Below are 19,909 nucleotides of genomic sequence, written 5' to 3'. Positions count from 1 at the left end.
CAAACAAGTGGTGCAGATCCACTGCTTCTTTGTTAAGGAAATGAGATGCAAAGGTTGTGGTCATCTAACAGCCCAGTGCAGAGGCAGAGGGTAGTGCTCCTCTACCCTGGAAGCCTGAAGTAGGCTCATGTGTGTTTTGGCTGAGAAAACTGGACTCCTTTTCCTCTGTAGGTCAGGCTCATGTCATCTATTAAAATCAGGATGAAAATGGTTTTCCAAAAGCCCTAAAATCATACCACCAGAATGTTAGCTTTCAGATATAGCGTAAAGCTGATGACTGAGTCTTGCTTTCACTCTGTGCTAGTGGTAGTTCTTGATTTTTCATCAATCATATTGAAACCTTGCAAGGTAAAATGATTTGGGGTGGCTGATGGGACCTGCTGTGGGGAGTCTGAATTTTGTATGAGTGCAATGCCATACATGCTGCTACATTTGAAACAGGAATGTGTTATATAAGATTCCCTGGCTAAACCACCAAATAAACAGACTATGACAACAACAACAACAAAAAAGCCCCATGGTACCTGTACGTCAATGCAGACGGATGTATCAAACTGTGCTCTCTATGGAAGATAGAAATCCTCTGTTCTGATCAGGCATTCCGTTTTTCCTTCTTGTCTGGGTGTTAGCGCTGACTCTAACTCTGTTTCTGCAAAGTCTCTCTGCATGGTTCCCAGCGTGCTCGTAAATTATCCCCACTGCCAGCTGATTGCAAGGGGACTGTACTTGGAAACATTGGTGGCTGAAATAGAGGAAGTCCCCACTTGCGAGTGGAGTGGAAGAACTATAGGAGTTCAGTAAGCCAGCTTCCCCAGCGGGGTCCTTCAGGAGGCCTGATCGTTTCTCATCCCCCTTCTCTCCACACTCAGTTGTGAAATGTGTGAGGCCTTATTGAATCATAACTTTTATTTGCGACCATCTATTCTAACTCGGGCGCTGCATTGCACTTGCGTGGATGGGAGTTCTTTCAGAACCACCAGTTATTTTGGAAACCGGCTGGAATGAGCAGAGTCGGCTAGGAACTAATGTACCCAGCACCTTGTTCTCTAGAACTGTGTAAATTTCAGATGCACTGGTTCGGAGGGAAGCCATTATAAGTACGAAAACATTTTCTCCCCCTTCCTTTTGGTCCAGCCTCCCAGGACGGCCGAGTTTCACTGTGGGGTGGGAGGTGCAGAGTGCAGCGCTTTGACTCTGGTGGTAGTTGATGGCGGGTAGTGCTAGGTACTGCAGTGCTGTGCTCCTGGTGACTCAGTGGTGGCCGGCAGCCTGAGATCCTCGGGGATCTGTGGAGGCGAGGAAGGTGAGAAACCCAAGGAACGAAGAGCGGCATCTGGCCGGTCCTCACTTGGAAGTATGGGAGGCTTTCGGTGGGCTGGGATTGGAAGCGTGTCACTGAAATCAGAGGGGAAGGCAGAGGTGTTTGGAGGGGTGAACTGGCTCAGGATGCTCATTTGAGTTTATTTGTTTTTATAAGGAAGAATAATGTGATGTGTTACCCACGATGGTGTGACCAAAGCTTCAAGCCAATGGAGAAGACTAGGCCTAAATAGCTGACCTGGTGAAGTGACAGATAAAGCCACACCTGGAGTGCCACATCCTCAGCAGTCTTTCTCAGTGCTAATGCATTTATGGCTGTAAGTGTGGGGGTTCGCCCAGACTGGAGCAGAGCTCTTGGAGCAGGGCTGCTGGATAGGTGTGGAGAGGCTTTTCTCAGATGACCAGCTGCAGTCCAAGAATATACAGGCACTAAAAGCTGAGTACAGCACTTTCTCGGGGGGGTCGGGGTGCCGTCCGCCTATGTCCTACCGCTCTGTGCTGTTGCAAATGTCTTTGTGGGGTGTGTGGGAGTTTAACATGGGATAAGTGATTGTATTCAGTGTGTTCACACAGTAAGTCTGTAATAAGATCATCTTGCCTAGGGACTGATGAAATTTTATTCTGAGTAAGGATAAAGCATCATTATACACTGTTAGCACCTCACATCCCCACAGTAAGAGAGAGATTTGGGTCCTGTTATGCAAGGTTTTTCTTGAGATTCTGGTCCAGGGCTAGATATTATCCTTCTAATAGCCTAGCTTTTCACTTGTAACTTGGGCATTTCATGCACTGTATGTATAAAGGACCATGTGGGAACACACCTGAGTCTGGGCATTTTAGATTCTTGAGTTCTGCGGAGCCTTTTGGGACAAGTCCATTTGTTTCTGCTCTGGTTTCTAGGAGAATAGTTGATTGTTTGCATCATTCAGAATACAAGGAAGTGCAAAAGATGATTCAGTGCCCCACAGCAAAGCTCTGCATAGGAATGAGAGATTTCACCCAGAACATCATGTTGCTCCTTTTGTTACCTTGACATGGATCACGGAATGTGTGCTCCTGGATGAGTCCATACCCAGACCCGGCCAGTTACAAGAGATTGTGCGCACAGACTCACACTACGTTGTCTTCTGTGTGAAGGTTGCCTTACCCCACCTTCACTACCTGCGCTTGGTCTTAATACAGGTCCAGGTGGCCAAGATGCTTTTCACTGACAGAGCCTCCAGGGATACGCTATGTGTTTTTTATCTAATTCACAATAGATTTTGATAGATCTGCTCCTTGGTATACATGTTTTATAAACGGATTCATTGTATATGTTCACATTTGTGAAATCACAAGTAGATTTCTTTTTTCATTCAGCAGGTTTATTACACAGACAATAGCAGTGATGTTTTTATGGGGATAAATGGAAGCAGCAGATAAGTAGAAAAAGTTACCTAGAAATCCACCACGAGATAATCAGTTAACATATTGATTTGTATCTTTTCAGACTCTCAGTGCACATCTATGTGAATATGTCATTCTAAACCTGCCACTGTATATTGCATCCTTTGCTGTGAAATGGTGTTCTCAGCTGATAAGGGATTCAGCACACTAGAACTAGACTGGCCTGTGCAAAAGGTGCTTTGCACAATTTAAATCTTCTACATGGGCCTTCTGGAATTTTGAGTGCTTTAAATGAAATATGGACTTTTAGAGTATTTTGTAAAGTGAAGTCAGGGCTATTTGCACATAGAATATTAATAGTTGATTTCTCTGACACAGTTGCTTCCATCTTCAAATGCTTGCATTCTAAAGTGCTTCGAGGGAGAGACCTGAGCTTTCTCAGCGAAAAAGATAATCACATCATAACTCAGGGCATTTACTAGAGAGGAAAATACATCTTTGGAAATGTTTCCAATCACAGAAAGGAGCCTAATGTATTTACTAATACTGTTAGAAATCTTATAGGTGTAAAAGTTAAAGTGAAGGTAAATTACATACACATTACACGATGTAATGTGTATGTAATATCTGTATGTGCATATAAAAGCACGCCTTTACATTTATATGTATCTATACATTATAATAAGTATAACTCTATGCTAATTATTTAAACTATTCATTTTCTATAAGCTGCACAACTGTGTACGTTTGCCTACATGTCTGTGTACCCATAGTTGTACACCCACTGGACACCCTGGTACATACTATATATAGATATGCTCCACGCTTTGCTAATTGATGGTTAATGCTAAGTGGGAGATTTCTGCCATACAGCTTTTGGAGGAGGAAAATTAACTGCTTTTGACATAAAGGAAGATACCCGAGAGGGTTGAAAGGCACACAGCCACAAGAGAATAAAGAATTGCTGCTGTCAGAGATATAATAAAGTTATTTTAAATATGAAGTTATGTCCTTGTGCTTGCTAGGAAGGAGGATCAACTTCAAACAGAAGGCTTTGTGTGTTTAGGGACCTTTGGGAAACCACTGTAGGCATATTAAGGATTAGATTCCTTTTGGAAACGGGAAGACTGGAGGTCTTTATGGTTTGGGAGATCAGAGGACCTTCCGGGGTCAGAAAGTCTTTCTGGTCTATTTCTAGAGAATGAGACCTGTTCTGTTAAAGAATCCAAAGTCTGTTGGCATTGCTGGCCGGAGAGTGATTCTGGTATTTGCTCAGAGTCGAAGTGAATGATGAACAGAAATTTCTGTTCAATCAATCAATTCTTAGCAATGATGGTTTTCTAAAATGTATATTGAAATGATTTCTAGATGTAATTGTCATTGAACTAAAGAGAGAAAGCCCTTAAATCGGATCAGAATCCATGAATTTGCCTCTCCAAAGTCATCATTCTGGCTACTTTCTTTGTCATTTCCATTTTCAAGTGACAGAGGGATGTGTTAGGATCAATTCCCCACCTTTTCTCTGGGACTTCTGCATCTTCTTTCCTGCTGGTGTTCTTCTTCATATTAGATTATGATGAGTCAGTCAGGATTTTAGAATATAGTCCTGTGACTCCATATGTGCTTAGTGAACACTACATTTTTCTGTGGTACGAGATATTTTGTAGGAAGGTCAGCAATAATTAGGGTTGTTTTAGGGTAAAGGTGGGCAGGCATCCTTGCCTTAGCCCTTCCATTTCTATCAGAGTTCAGTGCGGACCTTATTTCTATGTGGGTGATTCTCTCATTATTCTGTTCACCGTTTCCTTTTAATATCCCTTACCTGGGGAAACGGAGCCACCCGAAGAGCGCACGAAGACAGAACTGGACTGTTCCCATTTTCTCTTTTCTCTCTTCCCTCCCCCACCAGTCCTTAACAGTGATCATCACGTCATGAGCTCGGATATCCATGAAGCTGAGTTGAACATTATACCAAGAAAGTTCTGTAGCTGTAGACTCTGCAGCTGATCTAAATCAGGCTGATTTACTTGCCTTTTTACTGTGCCTGCATCAGGCCTCGTTGACTTCAAAAAGACCTGCTAAGGACCCTGGCATGTCATCTTACTTGAGACAGGGCCCCAGAGGGCACTACTTAGTGTGTAAACTCGAGGGAGTTTGCAGTTCATAGAAAATCATGGCAAGCAGATTGGCAGTTGTAGATTTTTAGGCCCTGGGCTTTGAACTTTTTAAGATTCTGAGCGTGTGAGTCTAAGATAAAACTGTGCAGCCATTTTTACAGTACTTCTGGGTATGCCAAAGGGAAGGTGGCTCAGATGGCTCACATGATAGTTTGCAAGGTCGAAATAGATCACTACTTGGTCTCACTTTACATTTATGTATTCTTTTATAACATAAATGTATAGTTCTAGCAATAAATATTTTTCTCTCATCTTAAATGGTGCCACTATGTCAGTACTTCCTATATCCTATATATATATATATATATTTTTTTTTTTTTTTTCTTTTGCATCATTCAAGAAATAGGGCGGGGCACCTGGCTGGCTCAGTAGGTGGAGCACGCGACTCTTGATCTCGGATTGTGGATTTGGGCCCCACATTGGATATAGAGATTACTTAAAAATAAAAAATAAAATCTTTAAAAAAAAGAAATAGTGAAAAGTCTTAAACTTGAAACAGAATGTTTTGAATTTGCTTTCAGCCCTATTGTTTAGGGGAACTGATGGAATGGATACATCCTAACATGAATATTGGCAACCTGTCAATTGCTCAAGAGCTTGATTGTGTAGTTTGTGAATAACTTATTTCTCTTATTTTGCCATTTTAATCCTATTACTCTTTAATCTTTCTTCTCTTTTTAGCTTGCGCATCATACAACATAACACTGACCTTCAGTGTTATTTCTCTATTAGCAGATTTGTTGAGAAGTTTGGTGAGTAAAAAGGTTGTAGTTAAAATTGTTTCTCAATCTTTTTTTAAAATTCCTTTTTGTACTTTGTATTACGAAACAATAATGTAGTGTAATAATGCTAGGATTAAAAGCAGAGACTCCATGCACGATTTCTAGGGATGACGTCCTGGCTCCCCACTTCCCAGCTTGTGGCCTTGGGTACATTTCTTAGACTTTCTGTGCCTCAGTTTCCACATTACTAAAGTGTTAATAGTAATGAAACCTACATCTTGTGTGGTTTTGAAGATTAAATAAGGTAATATGTATAAAGCCCTTAAAACATGTATTTTCTGCTATTATTATTATTATACATATCGTGAATATACTTACGCTTTTGGCGTGCTCCTTTCTCTGCAGGTTTGGTATTTCCATCTAATCCTTTGGTTTATTTTCAGAGCATTTGCATGGTTTGACAGTGCTTTCTAAAAATATTATAGTGGGGGACGCCTGGGTGGCTCGGTCGTTAAGCGTCTGCCTTGGCTCAGGTCATGATCCCAGGGTCCTGGGATCGAGCCCCGCGTCGGGCTCCCTGCTCCGCGGGAAGCCTGCTTCTCCCTCTCCCACTCCCCCTGCTTGTGTTCCCTCTCTCGCTGTCTCTCTCTCTCTGTCAAATAAATAAAATCTTAAAAAAAAAAACCATAAAAAAATTAAAAAAAATATTATAGTGGCTGTCAAGTGAAAGAATGTACTGATGTCCTAAGGTCTTCTGATTAGTTTGTTGTATTTTGTTTCAGAGAAAGGGGCAGTAGAATCTAATTGAAAGAGCACTAGGAGTTGGAAGTCTTGGTCTTTGCCGCTTATTAGTAGTGACCTTGGTCAAGTCATTTGATCCCTCCGATTCTCAATTTTCCTTCCTATAAAATGAAAACACTTGGTTAGATGATTTCTAAGGTTTCTCTACATCTAACATTCTGTTCTCTTTGTCGATAAGCAATTTCTTCAGTTTGGATACAAATGCTACCATATGCCATTTGCTTTTTGAAATGACCAATTACCATGGTGTGTTGTGCATACTGAGTAAGGTCTCTGTATTTGGTCCCTGAGTCTGAATGTTTGGCCTTTTCAGAATCTTTGAAGGAGGAAATTGTATATGGTGCACATCTTTGAGAGGACTAGATTTTTGAAAAAGGGGGGATGTTTTATTTAAGACTTTTAACTCTAAAGCCAAAAGGATGCTTTGTCTATTGTTCATTTGCTTGCCAATACCCACATTGTACTTTCAGCCCACAGTGATTTGAGATGGAAACACTTGAGTCTCATCTCTAAGAAAAAAAATCAAAGGCAAATGCTTTCTGAGAAGTAAGCTTCTCCTCACTCTTATTGATAAGTGAGGAGTGGTATTTCTGCTTTCAATGATCTGTATCTTTCCATCTTGGCCAAATTGTCTTAGCTATCAGTAGGAGACTGTTGACAAGAAAAAAGTTTAAATAATTGTTTTATGTTGTTATGTTGCTTAATCATCAAGAATGTTTATTGTTTGGTGTTTTCTTGCTTTACAAAATTTTCTTCAGTTCATCATCATTACCCTTTGCGGTGTACTAAAAGCAATAATCAATCAATTAGAAAACCCCAGGAATGTAATAAATTCTAGGAGACATTCATTATTTTTTCCCAGAAGTCATTCATTACTTTTAAAAGGAGTCACTGTGCCTGATCTGTTTAATTTTCTTCTATGATAAGATGAAAGGCCAGAGGAGAGAAGAAAAGGGGCAATCTTTAACTCAGTCCAACCTCTCAAATATTCCCTTAAAGAGTGTTTGAATGAAGTAAGAGTTGGAAGCAAATAACTATCATGAAGGCAGAAAAATGTGGTGAATATCATGCTAAAATATTTGGTCAACAAATTAGTTCCCCGGTTTGTTTCCAAAGAGTCATTATTGATAGCTTAATATCATTTAATTTTAATTGATGTCCCAGAGATTAATGTCTTGGACTTATTTGATTCATTGGCTCTGTTGATCCAAGGGACAGAATTAAGAATTTATCAGATTTTCAAATCATCTCACTTTTTAAAAAAGATTTTATTTATTTATTTGAGAGAGAGAGAGAGAGAATGAGAAAGAGGAGGGGGAGATGGAGGAGAAGCAAATGAAGAGGGACAAGCAAACTCCCCGCTGAGCACAGAGCCAGATATAGGGCTCAATCTAATGACCCTGAGATCATGACCTGATCCGAAATCCAGATTTGGACGCTTAACTGACTGAGCCCCTTAGGCGCCCCTAAATCATCTCACATTTGATCATATTGTTAATGCTTAGAATATAGGACTGGAATTAAGGTAAAGTGATAAGGTAGGGAAGCACAGAACATGTCTTAGTTGTCATGCTGCACTTTTGTGAAGTGCTAGGCTACTGAAGAGTAGAGTAAGGAATAAAACCAAACAGATCAAAAAGACCTAGGTAGATATTTGATTTTAAAAAGAAAAGACCACTTTGATGGACATGTTTAATTAATTAATAATTAATAAAATTATTAATTTTATATACCAACAATTTGGTATATAAAACCTCTTCTAGATATGCATCTTCCTAGAGTGCCAGTGTTATTTTTTTAATATTGTAACAATTTCTCAAGTCCTATATTGTATTTTATTAATCCTAGAGCACACATTCCTTGCCTTCCACCTCCAACATTTTGATATATCTAAAATGGGGCTACATCTTTTTTTTAAAAGATTTTATTTATTTTAACAGAGAGCACAAAGAGGGGGAGCGACAGGCAGTGGGAGAGGGAGAAGCAGGCTTCCCATGGAGCAGGAAGCCCGATGTGGAGCTCGATCCCAGGACCCTGGGATCATGACCTGAGCCGAAGGCAGACACTTAACTGACTGAGCCACCCAGGTGCCCTAAAATGGGGCTACATCTTAAAACTCATAGCTCTATTGGCAGTTTTTTTCCCCTAGTGGTACATAATCTAACGTTGATTTTTAAAAACATTGGTATCTTAGGGGCACCTGGGTGGCTCAGTCGTTAAGCATCTGCCTTCGGCTCAGGTCATGATCCCAGGGTCCTGGGATCCAGCCCTGCATCAGACTCCCTGCTCGGCGGGAAGACTGCTTCTCCCTCTCCCACTCCCCCTGCTTGTGTTCCCTCTCTTGCTGTTAAATAAATAAAATCTTTAAATAAAATAAAATCATTGTTATCTTAAATTCAGTGAAATGAGGTTTTGGGGAAAATATGTAAATAATACAAAACTATATAGGATGAAAAATTGGTTTTCCTTAACAACCTCTCAACCTATTCCTCTCTCCACAGGTAGGTGTTTTTAACAATTCAGTGGGTATCCATTCAGACTTTTTTCCTATACGTTGACCAACATGGATATTTAGAAAAACATACTTACAAATGTACATATCATATTTGTAGTTTTAAAAAGCATGAATGAGAACATAGTAAATATTGTCCTGTGACTTTTTTTCTTCAGAAAAAAATGTACCATGGATGTTTTTCCATATCAATTTATTTTTTCACAAACTGAGTGACATAATGACTGTATAGTGTGGATTTGCCATAACGAATTTAGCCCACTGGTAGATTTAGAATATTTCCTGTTTTTCAAACCTGTAGATAAATGCTACAGTCAAAATTCTTATAGAGGAATCTTTGTGTACACATGGAGCATTTCTCCAGAACAGCCTTCTGGAATTGCTGAGTTAAATGATTAGCACATTTTAAGATGTATATATATGGATTGGTATGTATTGTAAGATATTTTTATATTAAAATAAACACCCTTTTTTGATTGAGACTAAAGGAAATTAGCTCAAAATGAAACATAAGACTTCGAAGAAGTCTTCTTGGTTGTGGGAAGCAGCTCTAGGCTGTGTTTGGCCTCCAGGTTTCATAAGAAGAATTTGTCTACTCTCTGTTGTAAGAATTGGTTCTTGAAAATCCACAAAAACTTGTGAAGTTCATCCCTCTTTATTTTATAAATGGAAAAACTGAGGCCCAAAAAGTTTAGGCAACTTGTGCAGAATGACCCAGACAATTTATGGTGGAGCTGGACCTGGAACCTTTCTCAAGTTTCTGACCAGAGCACTGTTCTTTTCACGATGCCAAATGCAAGGGTTAATAATCTAAAAAATTGGAATAACAAAGGCTGGTAGAGTCGTATTATTTGCACGGTGCTTGCTTGACAGCTTACAAAGCAGTTGGGAGTTGGGAGAATTTCCAAAACAGAGAACAGATTGCTCTCTGACCCCAATGGTGAGACCTTTATCTACTTGGAATCCAGATTAGAGTCCCAATTTCCTTCAAGCTTTCTTGTTTGATATTGTTTTCTGTTATGGTTCAAAGTCCCCAGTTTGATGGATTGAAATGACAACACATCCACAAAACTTAGATGAACATAAAAGCTCAGTGCTAGAGAATGTCTGAAAGAGGTTTTGTGTTTTAGGGAAATGTTAGAATTCTCATTATTTGTATGCAGGTCTTGATGGCAGTTGCACATGGATGCTACATTTGGCCTGAGCCAAGAGTACTGAAGTTCCATTTTTATTGTTTTTCTCATTTTCAATTCATCTCCACGAGCTTCCCATTCAGGGAAACGTTTGCATGACTTAGTAGTGATATTTTTAAAAGTAAAAGGGATAGCAATATTTGTAAAAGATCAAAGGAACTCTTAAGTTATGAGTGGGGTTCCTTCAGAATCAATCAGAATCCCTACAAAAAACAGCATCCTCAAATTAGGATAACTTGAGAGGTTTAATAAATAGAAGAGGTGTAGGTAGGGTAGAAGGAAGCCACAAGGGATACCACAATACTCCCAGGGCTGGTAACTGCAGAGCTGTTAGCACCTTTAGGCCCAACAGGACCAGGAAAGAGCAAAAGCACGGTTATGGGAACCTGGGAGGGCTGAGTTCTGTCAAGAAGTCTACCTTGAGATGGATGCAGTCTCCCTTGGGGAGGGATATCAGCAGCCTATGGGCGCCCCACAGGGAGGAAGCCAGGGGATATATACTCCAATCTCATTCTCTTCCCTTACTCTGATCTATGCTAGGGTTCTGATTGGCCAAACACAACCAGAAGCCAAAGAGCAGAACTTATAGGTGAGCAACACATTGCAAAAGCAGAGTGGGGGTGGGCTGGGTGTTGATCCGGAGAGGTAAATGGATGTTGGTTTCATCCACATCACTGATGGGCCCTCTCTGACTTATATCGGTGTCAGTAGATGAAATCATGCAATTTGAAGGCATTCCTAAAACACACTTCTGAAGATGTTAGTGAAGCTCTGAAGGAGCTGCTGTTGGTCATTTTCCATTGGAGGTGTGTGTTTCACCTGAAACTAGTTTCATATGTCACTAGTTCCAGTACAAATGGTGACCTGTGGATTTTAATTCCTGTACTGTTTTATTTATTTATTTATTTTAAAGATTATTTATTTATTTGAGAGAGAGAGCAAGAGCGTGGAGAGGAGCAGAGGGAGAGGGAGAAGCAGACTCTGTGCTGAGTGTAGAGCCTCATGCAGGGCTTGATCCCACGATCCCAAAATTGTGACCTGAGCCAAAATCAAGAGTTGGACACTCAACTGACTGAGCTGCCCAGGTGCTCCTGTACTGTTTTTTAAAATTATTATTAAGATTTGGAGTACTTCAACAAGGTCTAGAAATGGGATAAAATAAAAGGTTTAAATGTTAGTGTTGTGGAGAAAGCTTGAGAAGCTAAGCTATGTGGGCTCCCATGATTGCCTTCAAATATACAAAGGTCTCTTTTGATACTAAGCAGATACAGAAGAACGAGTATCAGACCAGCTTGTGTATCAGCTGTGCTCCGCTGTCATGACCAGACTAAAATAATCCTTAGGATTTCTCCTAAAGTCGTGTTGTGATTCCTACCACAGAAACGGTGGAAGGAATGGTGGGAGTAAGGATTAATGTCCTGAGATTTTACAGTCCTGACAACAGCCTCCTTATTAAAAGATATATGGACTAAGTGGGGGCCGGAAAGTCACGAGGAGTGTTTCCTTGACAGTGTTGGAAGCAGAACTTGTTTTGTAAGGTAGAGGAAGCCCTTGGAAAATATTAGCTTGGAGGTCAGGCCTTGCCATTTTTAGTAAAGCTAAGCAGACCTTGGTTATCTCTATTAAAAAATCAGTGTTGACTGGTTGCTGGTTATATAGTGCGTAAAATTTGTAAGAATCCATTGAACTGCACACGTAGGATATGTGCAAGTTTCTGTATGTGTGTTATATACTTCAGTTAGAAATTTTGGGAGTCTTTTTTGGGAAAACAAATGTAACTAGTGGGATTCTGGGAGCTGGGATTAAGATGAGGAAGGATATAATAAAGGTTCTTACTTCTAATTGTTAGGAATTGTGAAGTGTAGGAGGGAGTAGATTCATATGCTGACTATGTGCTGGAGTCCTGAGTTTAGAAACAGCACTAATTCTTGACCAGTGGACTAAGGATGGACCCATGAGTCATCACTGGGAGGTGGGTAAACCATATTCTTCCAATGCCCGGAGTGGAAGACTTTCTCATTGGTTGATGCTCATCTTGGCCTTTTGCTTCATGCCCTCTCTGGGACAGGTCACTATAGTGGTGGTTACACACCTATATGTGGCAGATGCCTCACTTCTCTGAAAACCATGATTTTTAAGGTAAGGAGGACTCTGCGAAGTAGATTTTCTCCTCGCCTCTAGCATGGTCTGCAGGGTCAGAGCCAAGCTGTTCTCAGGGGTGAGAGCTGGTCCTTATGCTTCAGAACCGTGCCAGGGCCTCAGCAGAAAGCCAGTTCTGGTGACAGGGGATAAAATGATGATTGCTGTGAGTCTTGGTTGAGGTTTATTGAAATAAGGTCCTAGGGTTCAGATGTTTACTCCTGGAAGACTGTGTACTTGGTACGTGGATGTACACACTCAATAGAGAAGTACTGAGTAAGTCTCTAAGTGTATGTAAGGAACTAGATTAAAGCCAAGCTAGCATACATATTATATGAACACTACTTGAATGTTTTCATTTTCGAAATCTACCTGCTTATAAAATAACATATGTTATTTTTAGAGACTGGTTTCTTATATTATTTTTATAGCTCCAATTCTAAATTATTATTAGCATGGAGTGCAGTCTTGCAAGAAGTTTGAGGTGGGTCTGATAATTGAAGTACACTGTTACCATTTGTTGTTATAGATGCTTTAATTAGCTGTGAGAGAGAGAGGGAGAGAGAGAGAGAGAAACTCCTTGGATCAAAGTTATAATATAAAGAATTATGCAAGATACAACTCTGAGGATTTTATTAGGATTGAATAGTATGTTGATAAATATGTATTGTTTTGCCCTGGTTTTGAAATATACACTGATATAAAGGTAACTAAAAGAAGGTTGTTCATGCTACATTCCAAACTGAGTATAAATTATCCAAAAAAAATTTAAGAGAAGGAAAAATAAAGAAAATTATAAATAAGGTAGAAAAAGAACAAGGAAATGCATAACCTAGATTCTGTGAAATTTTTGATTCATATCCCTTTTAACTAAAATATGTTCTGGCTGTAAGATGTGCAACTAGTTGTTAGATTTTTCATTTGAGTGTTGCATTTACATAGGGAAGCTGGCTTTCAAATGCCAGCCAGCAGCCAACTCAAATACTGAAGATTTGTCTAACTCAGTGACTAGTTTAGTAAGAAGATATCTTGAAGATGTTGAGGGGGAGGGCACACATCAGATACCTTGTTCTGGAAACTCAGCCAGAATTCTCTCAGTTGTGATCTATCTGATTCTTAGAGTATTTGAGTTTTCAGTTCCTAATTTAGGGATTGCAAAGATGCTGTGAGCATAAAACCTCTCACTTCTGCATACTTAATGAAAAATGGATAGTTTCAAAGCTCTAGAATGACTTCCTGGAGAAAACTTGAGGATATTCAGTAGGCTCTGGGTATAAACTATGACCATTTCTGAGAAGTGCAAAAAGTGCTCATTATCCCATAAGCATTTATGTTACATGACATCCAAGATCCTCTACCCAAGGATACTGATAGACTCTGGAAGCATTTCTCGATTTGCTGATTGGACCTTCCTCTGGGTTCTGGGTCTCCAAGGAATGTTTGGACCTTTCTGCTCTACTGAGGACAGATCAGATACTGATAGGCATTCCTCCTCATTGTACCTACTTTTCAGTTTCGAAGAGCCCTCTTTCTCTCTCTCTCTCTCTCTTTTTTTTTTTTTTTTTTTTTTGTGGACCACACATAGTATTAGTGTTTTGCAGAGCATAGTATGGGGGAAATTATTTGCAGTAGGTAATTAGGAGCTGTTGAAAGATTTTTAGACTGGAAAGGTGTGATCAGACGTACATCAGTCAGAGTGGAAGACGGATTTGAGGAGGGAGAACTCAGGCAGGGAGTCCAATTAGAAAGCTGTTGAAATAGTGCAGGTGTGAGGTGGCGTAGGCCTCAACTAGGGCAGTAGCAGTGGGAATAGAGAGGAGGGGGTGAACTGAGAAATATTTAAGTCATCAATGCAGCAGGTTTCATGAGTAATTAGCTTAGGAAAGGAAGGGAGTCTGGAAGGAGCCCCTCCACTTCTGGCTTGGGTGGCTGACGGGATGATGGTACGGCTGAGGTTGGCAAACTAGGCCATTTCTTCTGATGCCTTTGGAACTGACCTAAGGGAACTCCGGTGAGAAGCAGGGTCCAGGTTCTGAAGTTTTCAGTCCTTCAGTTGTTGATCTTGATTCCTGGCTGAGAAAACTGCTTAAGCCTCCCTTATTTCAACCCCAACTACACCAAGGGTAAGAGAGACATTGATACTGAGTCAGTGAATAGGTGCTATAGCTCAAAGCTTCCATGACATTGATGTTCTCAGTGCCTAGTAAAATGGGACCGGATTGCACCAACCCGTGAGGAAATGACGAGAGTCATCAATTAAACCAGGTGCAGCTCTGAAATAGTGAGGGGCTCATTTGAAGAGTTGCTGACTTGTCACAGAAAATGCTGAAAGGCATTCTGTGTAGAAATAATCCTGTCTTAACATCATATATTCTCTTCATTTCTTCTTACTTATTCTCATTTGCAAGGACATGTTCAGGGACATTGTCTTGAAAATAAGATCTTTGCAACTTCCTTCCTTTTATTTCCAAGCTTAAATCATAATTTAGCAACTCTATCATTATCAGAGCCATTATGTCGGTGATGGTCATATCCAAAATTTCTGTGACTTCGCAAATGAGGTCAGTTGAGTGAGCCCCGCATAAATGGACCTTCTTATGTTAATCTGTAAACCCAAATGAAAATTTAAAAAAATTACAGGAAATCCAACAGGAAGGTATAATAATTTGAAACAGAACAGAGATATTTTAGTTTTTCCTGTGCTTGGCAAGGAAAATTTTAACCATTTTCCTATAAAACCTACTCTTCAGGTATTTCTTTATAGATGAGAGTATTAAACACATCATCCCAGTTCTTTTTTTATGAGTTGATAATGAAAAGGTCCATGGAAATAATTCTGCCTAAATAAAATTACTTTATCAGTTCTTAACCTTATTTTTTGTGTGATGTTGGAAAGAACTTTAGGGACTAGGGTAGCAGCTGTTGGTCATTGCTACCCTGGAACTTATTACTTTGGGCCATCCTGATTTAGAACAATGGTAGATCCCTTCAGCAGGATGTGTCCTTGGATCCTCAGGCTCATTCATGTAAAGATGGGTCATCTGGGTGACAGACTTCCTTAAGTTCTTAACTGTGCAAAATTAAGACATCAGCTTTGTAAATTAATCTTAGACCCATCTGTTGGTGCCCTTTGTGCAGGACCAGTAAATATTTATTTATATTTTTTATTTATATTTTTTATTATATTATGTTAGTCACCATACAGAGCATCATTAGTTTTTGATGTATTGTTCCATGATTCATTGCGTATAACACCGCATGCTCCGTGCAGTACATGCCCTCCTTAATACCCATCACTGGGCTAACCCATCCCCCCACACCCCTCCCCTCTAGAACCCTCAGTTTGTTTCCCAGAGTCCATAGTCTCTCATGGTTCATCTCCCCCTCTGATTCCCCCCCCTTCCTTTTTCCGTTCCTTCTCCTAGTGTTCTCCATGCTCTTCCTTATGTTCCACAAATAAGTGAAACCATATGATAATTGACTTTCTCTACTTGACTTATTTCACTTAGCATGATCTCCTGCAGTCCCATCCATGTTGATGTAAAAGTTGGATATTCATCCTTTCTGATGGCTGAGTAATATTCCATTGTATATATGGACCACATCTTCTTTATCCATTCATCTGTTGAAGGGCATCTTGGCTCTTTCCACAGTTTGGCTATTGCGGACATTGCTGCTATGAACACTGGGGTGCATGTAGCCTTCTTTTCACTACATCTGTGTCTTTGGGGTAAATGCCCAGTAGTGCAAAGCTGGGTCATAGGGTAGCTCTATTTTTAACTTTCTGAGGCACCTCCACACTGTCTTCCAAAGTGGCTGTACCAACTTGCATTGCCACCAATAGTGTAAGAGGGTTCCCCTTTCTCCACAACCTCTCCAACATTTGTTGTTTCTTGCCTTGTCAATTTTTGCCATTCTAACTGGTGTAAGGTGGTATCTCAATGTGGTTTTGGTTTGAATTTCCCTGATGGCTAATGATGATGAACATTTTTTCATGTGTTTGTTTGCCATTTGTATGTCTTCTTTGGAGAAGTGTCTGTTCATGTCTTCTGCCCATTTTTTGTCTTGATTATTTGTTTTTTGACTTGATTATTTGTTTTTTGGGTGTTGAGTTTGAGAAGTGCTTTATAGATCTTGGATATCAGCCCTTTACCTGTAGTGTCATTTGCAAATATCTTCTCCCATTCTGTGGGTTGCCTCTTTGTTTGGTTAACTGTTCCTTTGCTGTGCAGAAGCTTTTTATCTTGATGAAGTCCCAAAAGTTCATTTTCGCTTTTGTTTCACTAGCCTTTGGAGACGTGTCTTGAAAGAAGTTGCTGTGGCCGATGTTGAAGAGGTTACTGCCTATGTTCTCCTCTAGGATTTTGATGGATTCCTGTCTCACATTGAGGTGTTTCATCCATTTGAGTTTATCTTTGTGTATGTTGTAAGAGAATGGCAGGACCAGTAAATAAATCAAAGTGTTACCAAAGAACTCTTTACAGATGTGCTTTTTTTCTGAGCATCTAAATAAACAGGTAGTACCTGTGGCATGTCTGACACTGTACTAGGTGGTACTTCTTGTAAGAGGAATAGAAATAGAAGATGTGCCCAGTATGAAAATGCTTAGTTAAGCCAAGAGGATCAGATTCATGCATATGAAACAACCAGGGAGGACCATAAAATAATGGGTTGTGTTTTATTTTTGCAAAAAGAAGTGGATTCATCACAATGCTTGCCATTTACAAACTGTTGGGATTTGGACAAATTGTTTACCTCCCTGAGTCTATCTCCTTACCAGTATGACGAGGATAATAATACCCTTACATGGCTTTTGTGGTGATAAAATCAATTTAGAGAAAATATGTAAAGAGCTAAATAAAGTTTCTTGACACAGAGCAGTTTAATGAAGTTTAGATATTATTATTAATTGGAAGACAGCTTAGGATGACTGAAATCAGGTTTAGGAGGTTTGGTACAGAGTCTAAACGCAGGCACAAAAGGAATAGGGAATCATAGAAAGGCATGGTACTCATCTGTATAATTTCATAAAAGTAATACTGTTTAAGCCAGACCACTATAACCACAATAATAGTTACCATGTGCTGTGGGCCAGAATTGTTCTAAGTGTACTAGATGGATTCCTTCCATTAATTTTCACAACTACCTTATGGTGCAGGTACTTTTACCATTCATTTTCTAGGCACAGAAAATGTTAAATGATTTGTCCAAGGTTATGGTAAACGGTAGAGCCAGGATTCAAATCCAAGTGTCTGACTCAGAGCATCTTTCTGAAACAGGGAAGTGAGGCATTAGGGTGGCTTGATGGGTGTTTTGGAGAGGGGAGGCATGGCAGATCAAATGAAGAAACAGAACAATGGGAGAAAGAATAAGCAAAGTACTGGCAGACCAATAAGGAGGGAGACCTGCTAGTGATTGGGCATGGCCCTGGGACCCAAGCATCCGGACTGATCTGTAGGCAGCAAGGAGGTGGAGCCTCGCAAGGGGGAGCTTCCTTTGCACCTGGAGGAGTCCTGGGAACATGGTAGTCTCACACTGCTGCATCTCTTCCCTGTTTGAGTTCCTAGTGATGGTGACTGAGCCTCTTAATGTACATTTTCTCTGTCAGGGCAGAATCTTTCATCTCAGCTGAGGTATCTCTTAATTTTCTTAAGTTTAGAGCAAAAATTGCATTCCAGTACCTCGTTTAATAAGCAGTTTCTTCTCCAAACATACCCTGTCCTCTCTTCTCCACGAGCCATGCACTCACTCGTCCATGGAAGCGTTCAGCCGGGTCTGCTCACTTGAAGACCATGCTTGCAAAATTCTGAGCAAAGCCAGAAGCCGTTTTTCATCCTTCTCACACAAACATTCCCTGAAATTTACCCTCTATTCCTAGGAATATAAATGTTTCAAATGTTTTTGAGAGCAATGCCAGAATGTGAATCAACTACATCACTAAACATGCTGTTAGCGCAGCTGACACGCCCCCTCCCCATAGCAATCCTTTTTTCAATGAAGACATCAGGGCCTATATTTGCATTCTGGTGCACACTTCCATCTCCCTTGGGGGCAGCCTTTAAGTCCTGGGCTAGCTGCTTTGGAGGTCCTTTTTTTTTCGGAGCAAATGATTAGTCAGTTTTAAATATCCCTCATGCATATTTACACTTCCTTTGTGCTTTCTTTTTAAGTGTCTGGGAAACAGGATCCATTTTGCCACCCTCCCTGGAGATCACCTGTCTATAGAAGTGGGGTGTGGTAAGAGGACAGGAGAAAGTGGAGGCTCCCAGGCAAAGGGGACCTTCAAAGATCTTTTCCTGCTTGCGCTTGCCCTCATCTGCGTTATACTTACAGCTGTAAGAGTGGCCTGTGTTTTCAGAAACAGTGACCCCCAGAATCCTATTTCTAGCTGCCTCTTCCAAAGTTTGGTCACTTTCCACTGAAGGCTTACTATGAACCATGGGTTATTTGAGGGCTGATCCATATGTTATTTGCATAGCACACAGATGGGGCATAGCTGGTGTCCATTCTGATTGGATTGCTTGTTTCAGCACTTGTTCTGATTAGTTGTTCTTGATATCATACCAGTAGTCATCAAACAATTTGAATATCGCCCTGCACTTTCTGAATATGTCACATGACATTTGTCATTTAGTTCTCCCAAGAGCAGGTGAGATAGGTGTTATCATCCCTATTTTACAGACGAAGAAACTGAGGCACAGAGAGAGTTAATAACTTCTGGTCGCCACACAGTTAGTCCTTGGCAGTATCCACATATGTAGCCAGAGCCTCTGGGCCTTCCCAGTGTGCAATGCTATTTTCCAAGCTCTAGAAAGTCCTTTTTCAGTTCCCAGTGAGCCTAAGTAATGTTGTGCTGCTTTATTTACTAGATGAGGTCTCTCAGAATGCCTCCTTCTTGAAGACTGGAGGATGGAGGTTAATCAGCTTCCTCGGGCACAGCAGTCCAGCTTCCTCATTAGTTTTTTCTTATAGGAAGAATCAGAAGCTCAGCCACAGCAGAAGCCAAACTGCAGTCCGCAAGCATCTCTCGAGCTGCTTTCACTGAAGCCTGCTGCACGTGTTCCTGCGATGGGACCTTAGCTTTCTTCCCACGCATGGACTTCATCTTGTTGTCCTGATTTATGATACACATCGCATTCTCTTAAACTATCAGATTCCACCATTTGAAGGAGCAAACTGGAACCTGTGCTCGCTGACCTCCCTAGTTCTGCCAGCTCCTCTAAACTCTCAGCACCCTTAAGGGAAATTGAAAAATGTTGTCCCCTGTGCCGGGTGCCAGTTCTGGAGAGCTTGCTCTGGCCGACTCCAGCCTGTAACACTTCAGTCATCAGGAGATTGATTATAGGGGAAGAGGGTTGGAGAAGGAGGGAGAGTGAAAATGGGGCATTAGGCTTAAAAACAATTTTTAAAAATTGAGGTGAAATTCACATACCATAGAATTTACCATTTTAAGGTGAACAGTTCAGTGGCATGTAGTACATTCATAGCGTCATGTAACCACCACCTCTGTCTAATTGCAAAGCATTTTCATCACTCCAGAGAAAACCTAGTACCCATCAAGCAGTTACTCCCCACTCCTCCTCCCTCTTCCCACCCTGAGCATCCAGTCTTTCTATTTCTGTGGACTTACTTATTTGGATATTTCATACACATGGAACC

The 19,909-nt window shown here is 40.5% G+C and overlaps 1 protein-coding gene across 5 annotated transcripts in view; it reads left to right on the top strand.

Moving 5' to 3' along the window:
- The window catches only part of CACNB4 (calcium voltage-gated channel auxiliary subunit beta 4), a 242,065-nt gene that overhangs the window by 106,539 nt on the left and 115,617 nt on the right, over window positions 1-19,909 (top strand). The window contains exons 1-2 of one of the 5 annotated variants that reach the window (XM_027590449.2): window positions 1,171-1,303; window positions 1,478-1,637. The exons of 3 other annotated variants lie outside the window; for them this stretch is intronic. In XM_027590449.2, the coding sequence (XP_027446250.1) occupies window positions 1,632-1,637 (6 nt within the window). In that variant the 5' untranslated portion in view covers window positions 1,171-1,303; window positions 1,478-1,631. Of the gene's footprint in view, window positions 1-1,170; window positions 1,304-1,477; window positions 1,638-19,909 lie in introns of those variants that run through there. One more of the 5 variants, XM_027590448.2, reaches the window with a different exon arrangement.

This window comes from Zalophus californianus, chromosome 3 (assembly GCF_009762305.2).
Source record: "Zalophus californianus isolate mZalCal1 chromosome 3, mZalCal1.pri.v2, whole genome shotgun sequence".
NCBI lineage: Eukaryota > Metazoa > Chordata > Mammalia > Carnivora > Otariidae > Zalophus > Zalophus californianus.
This window is presented reverse-complemented; position numbering and strand designations above follow the sequence as displayed.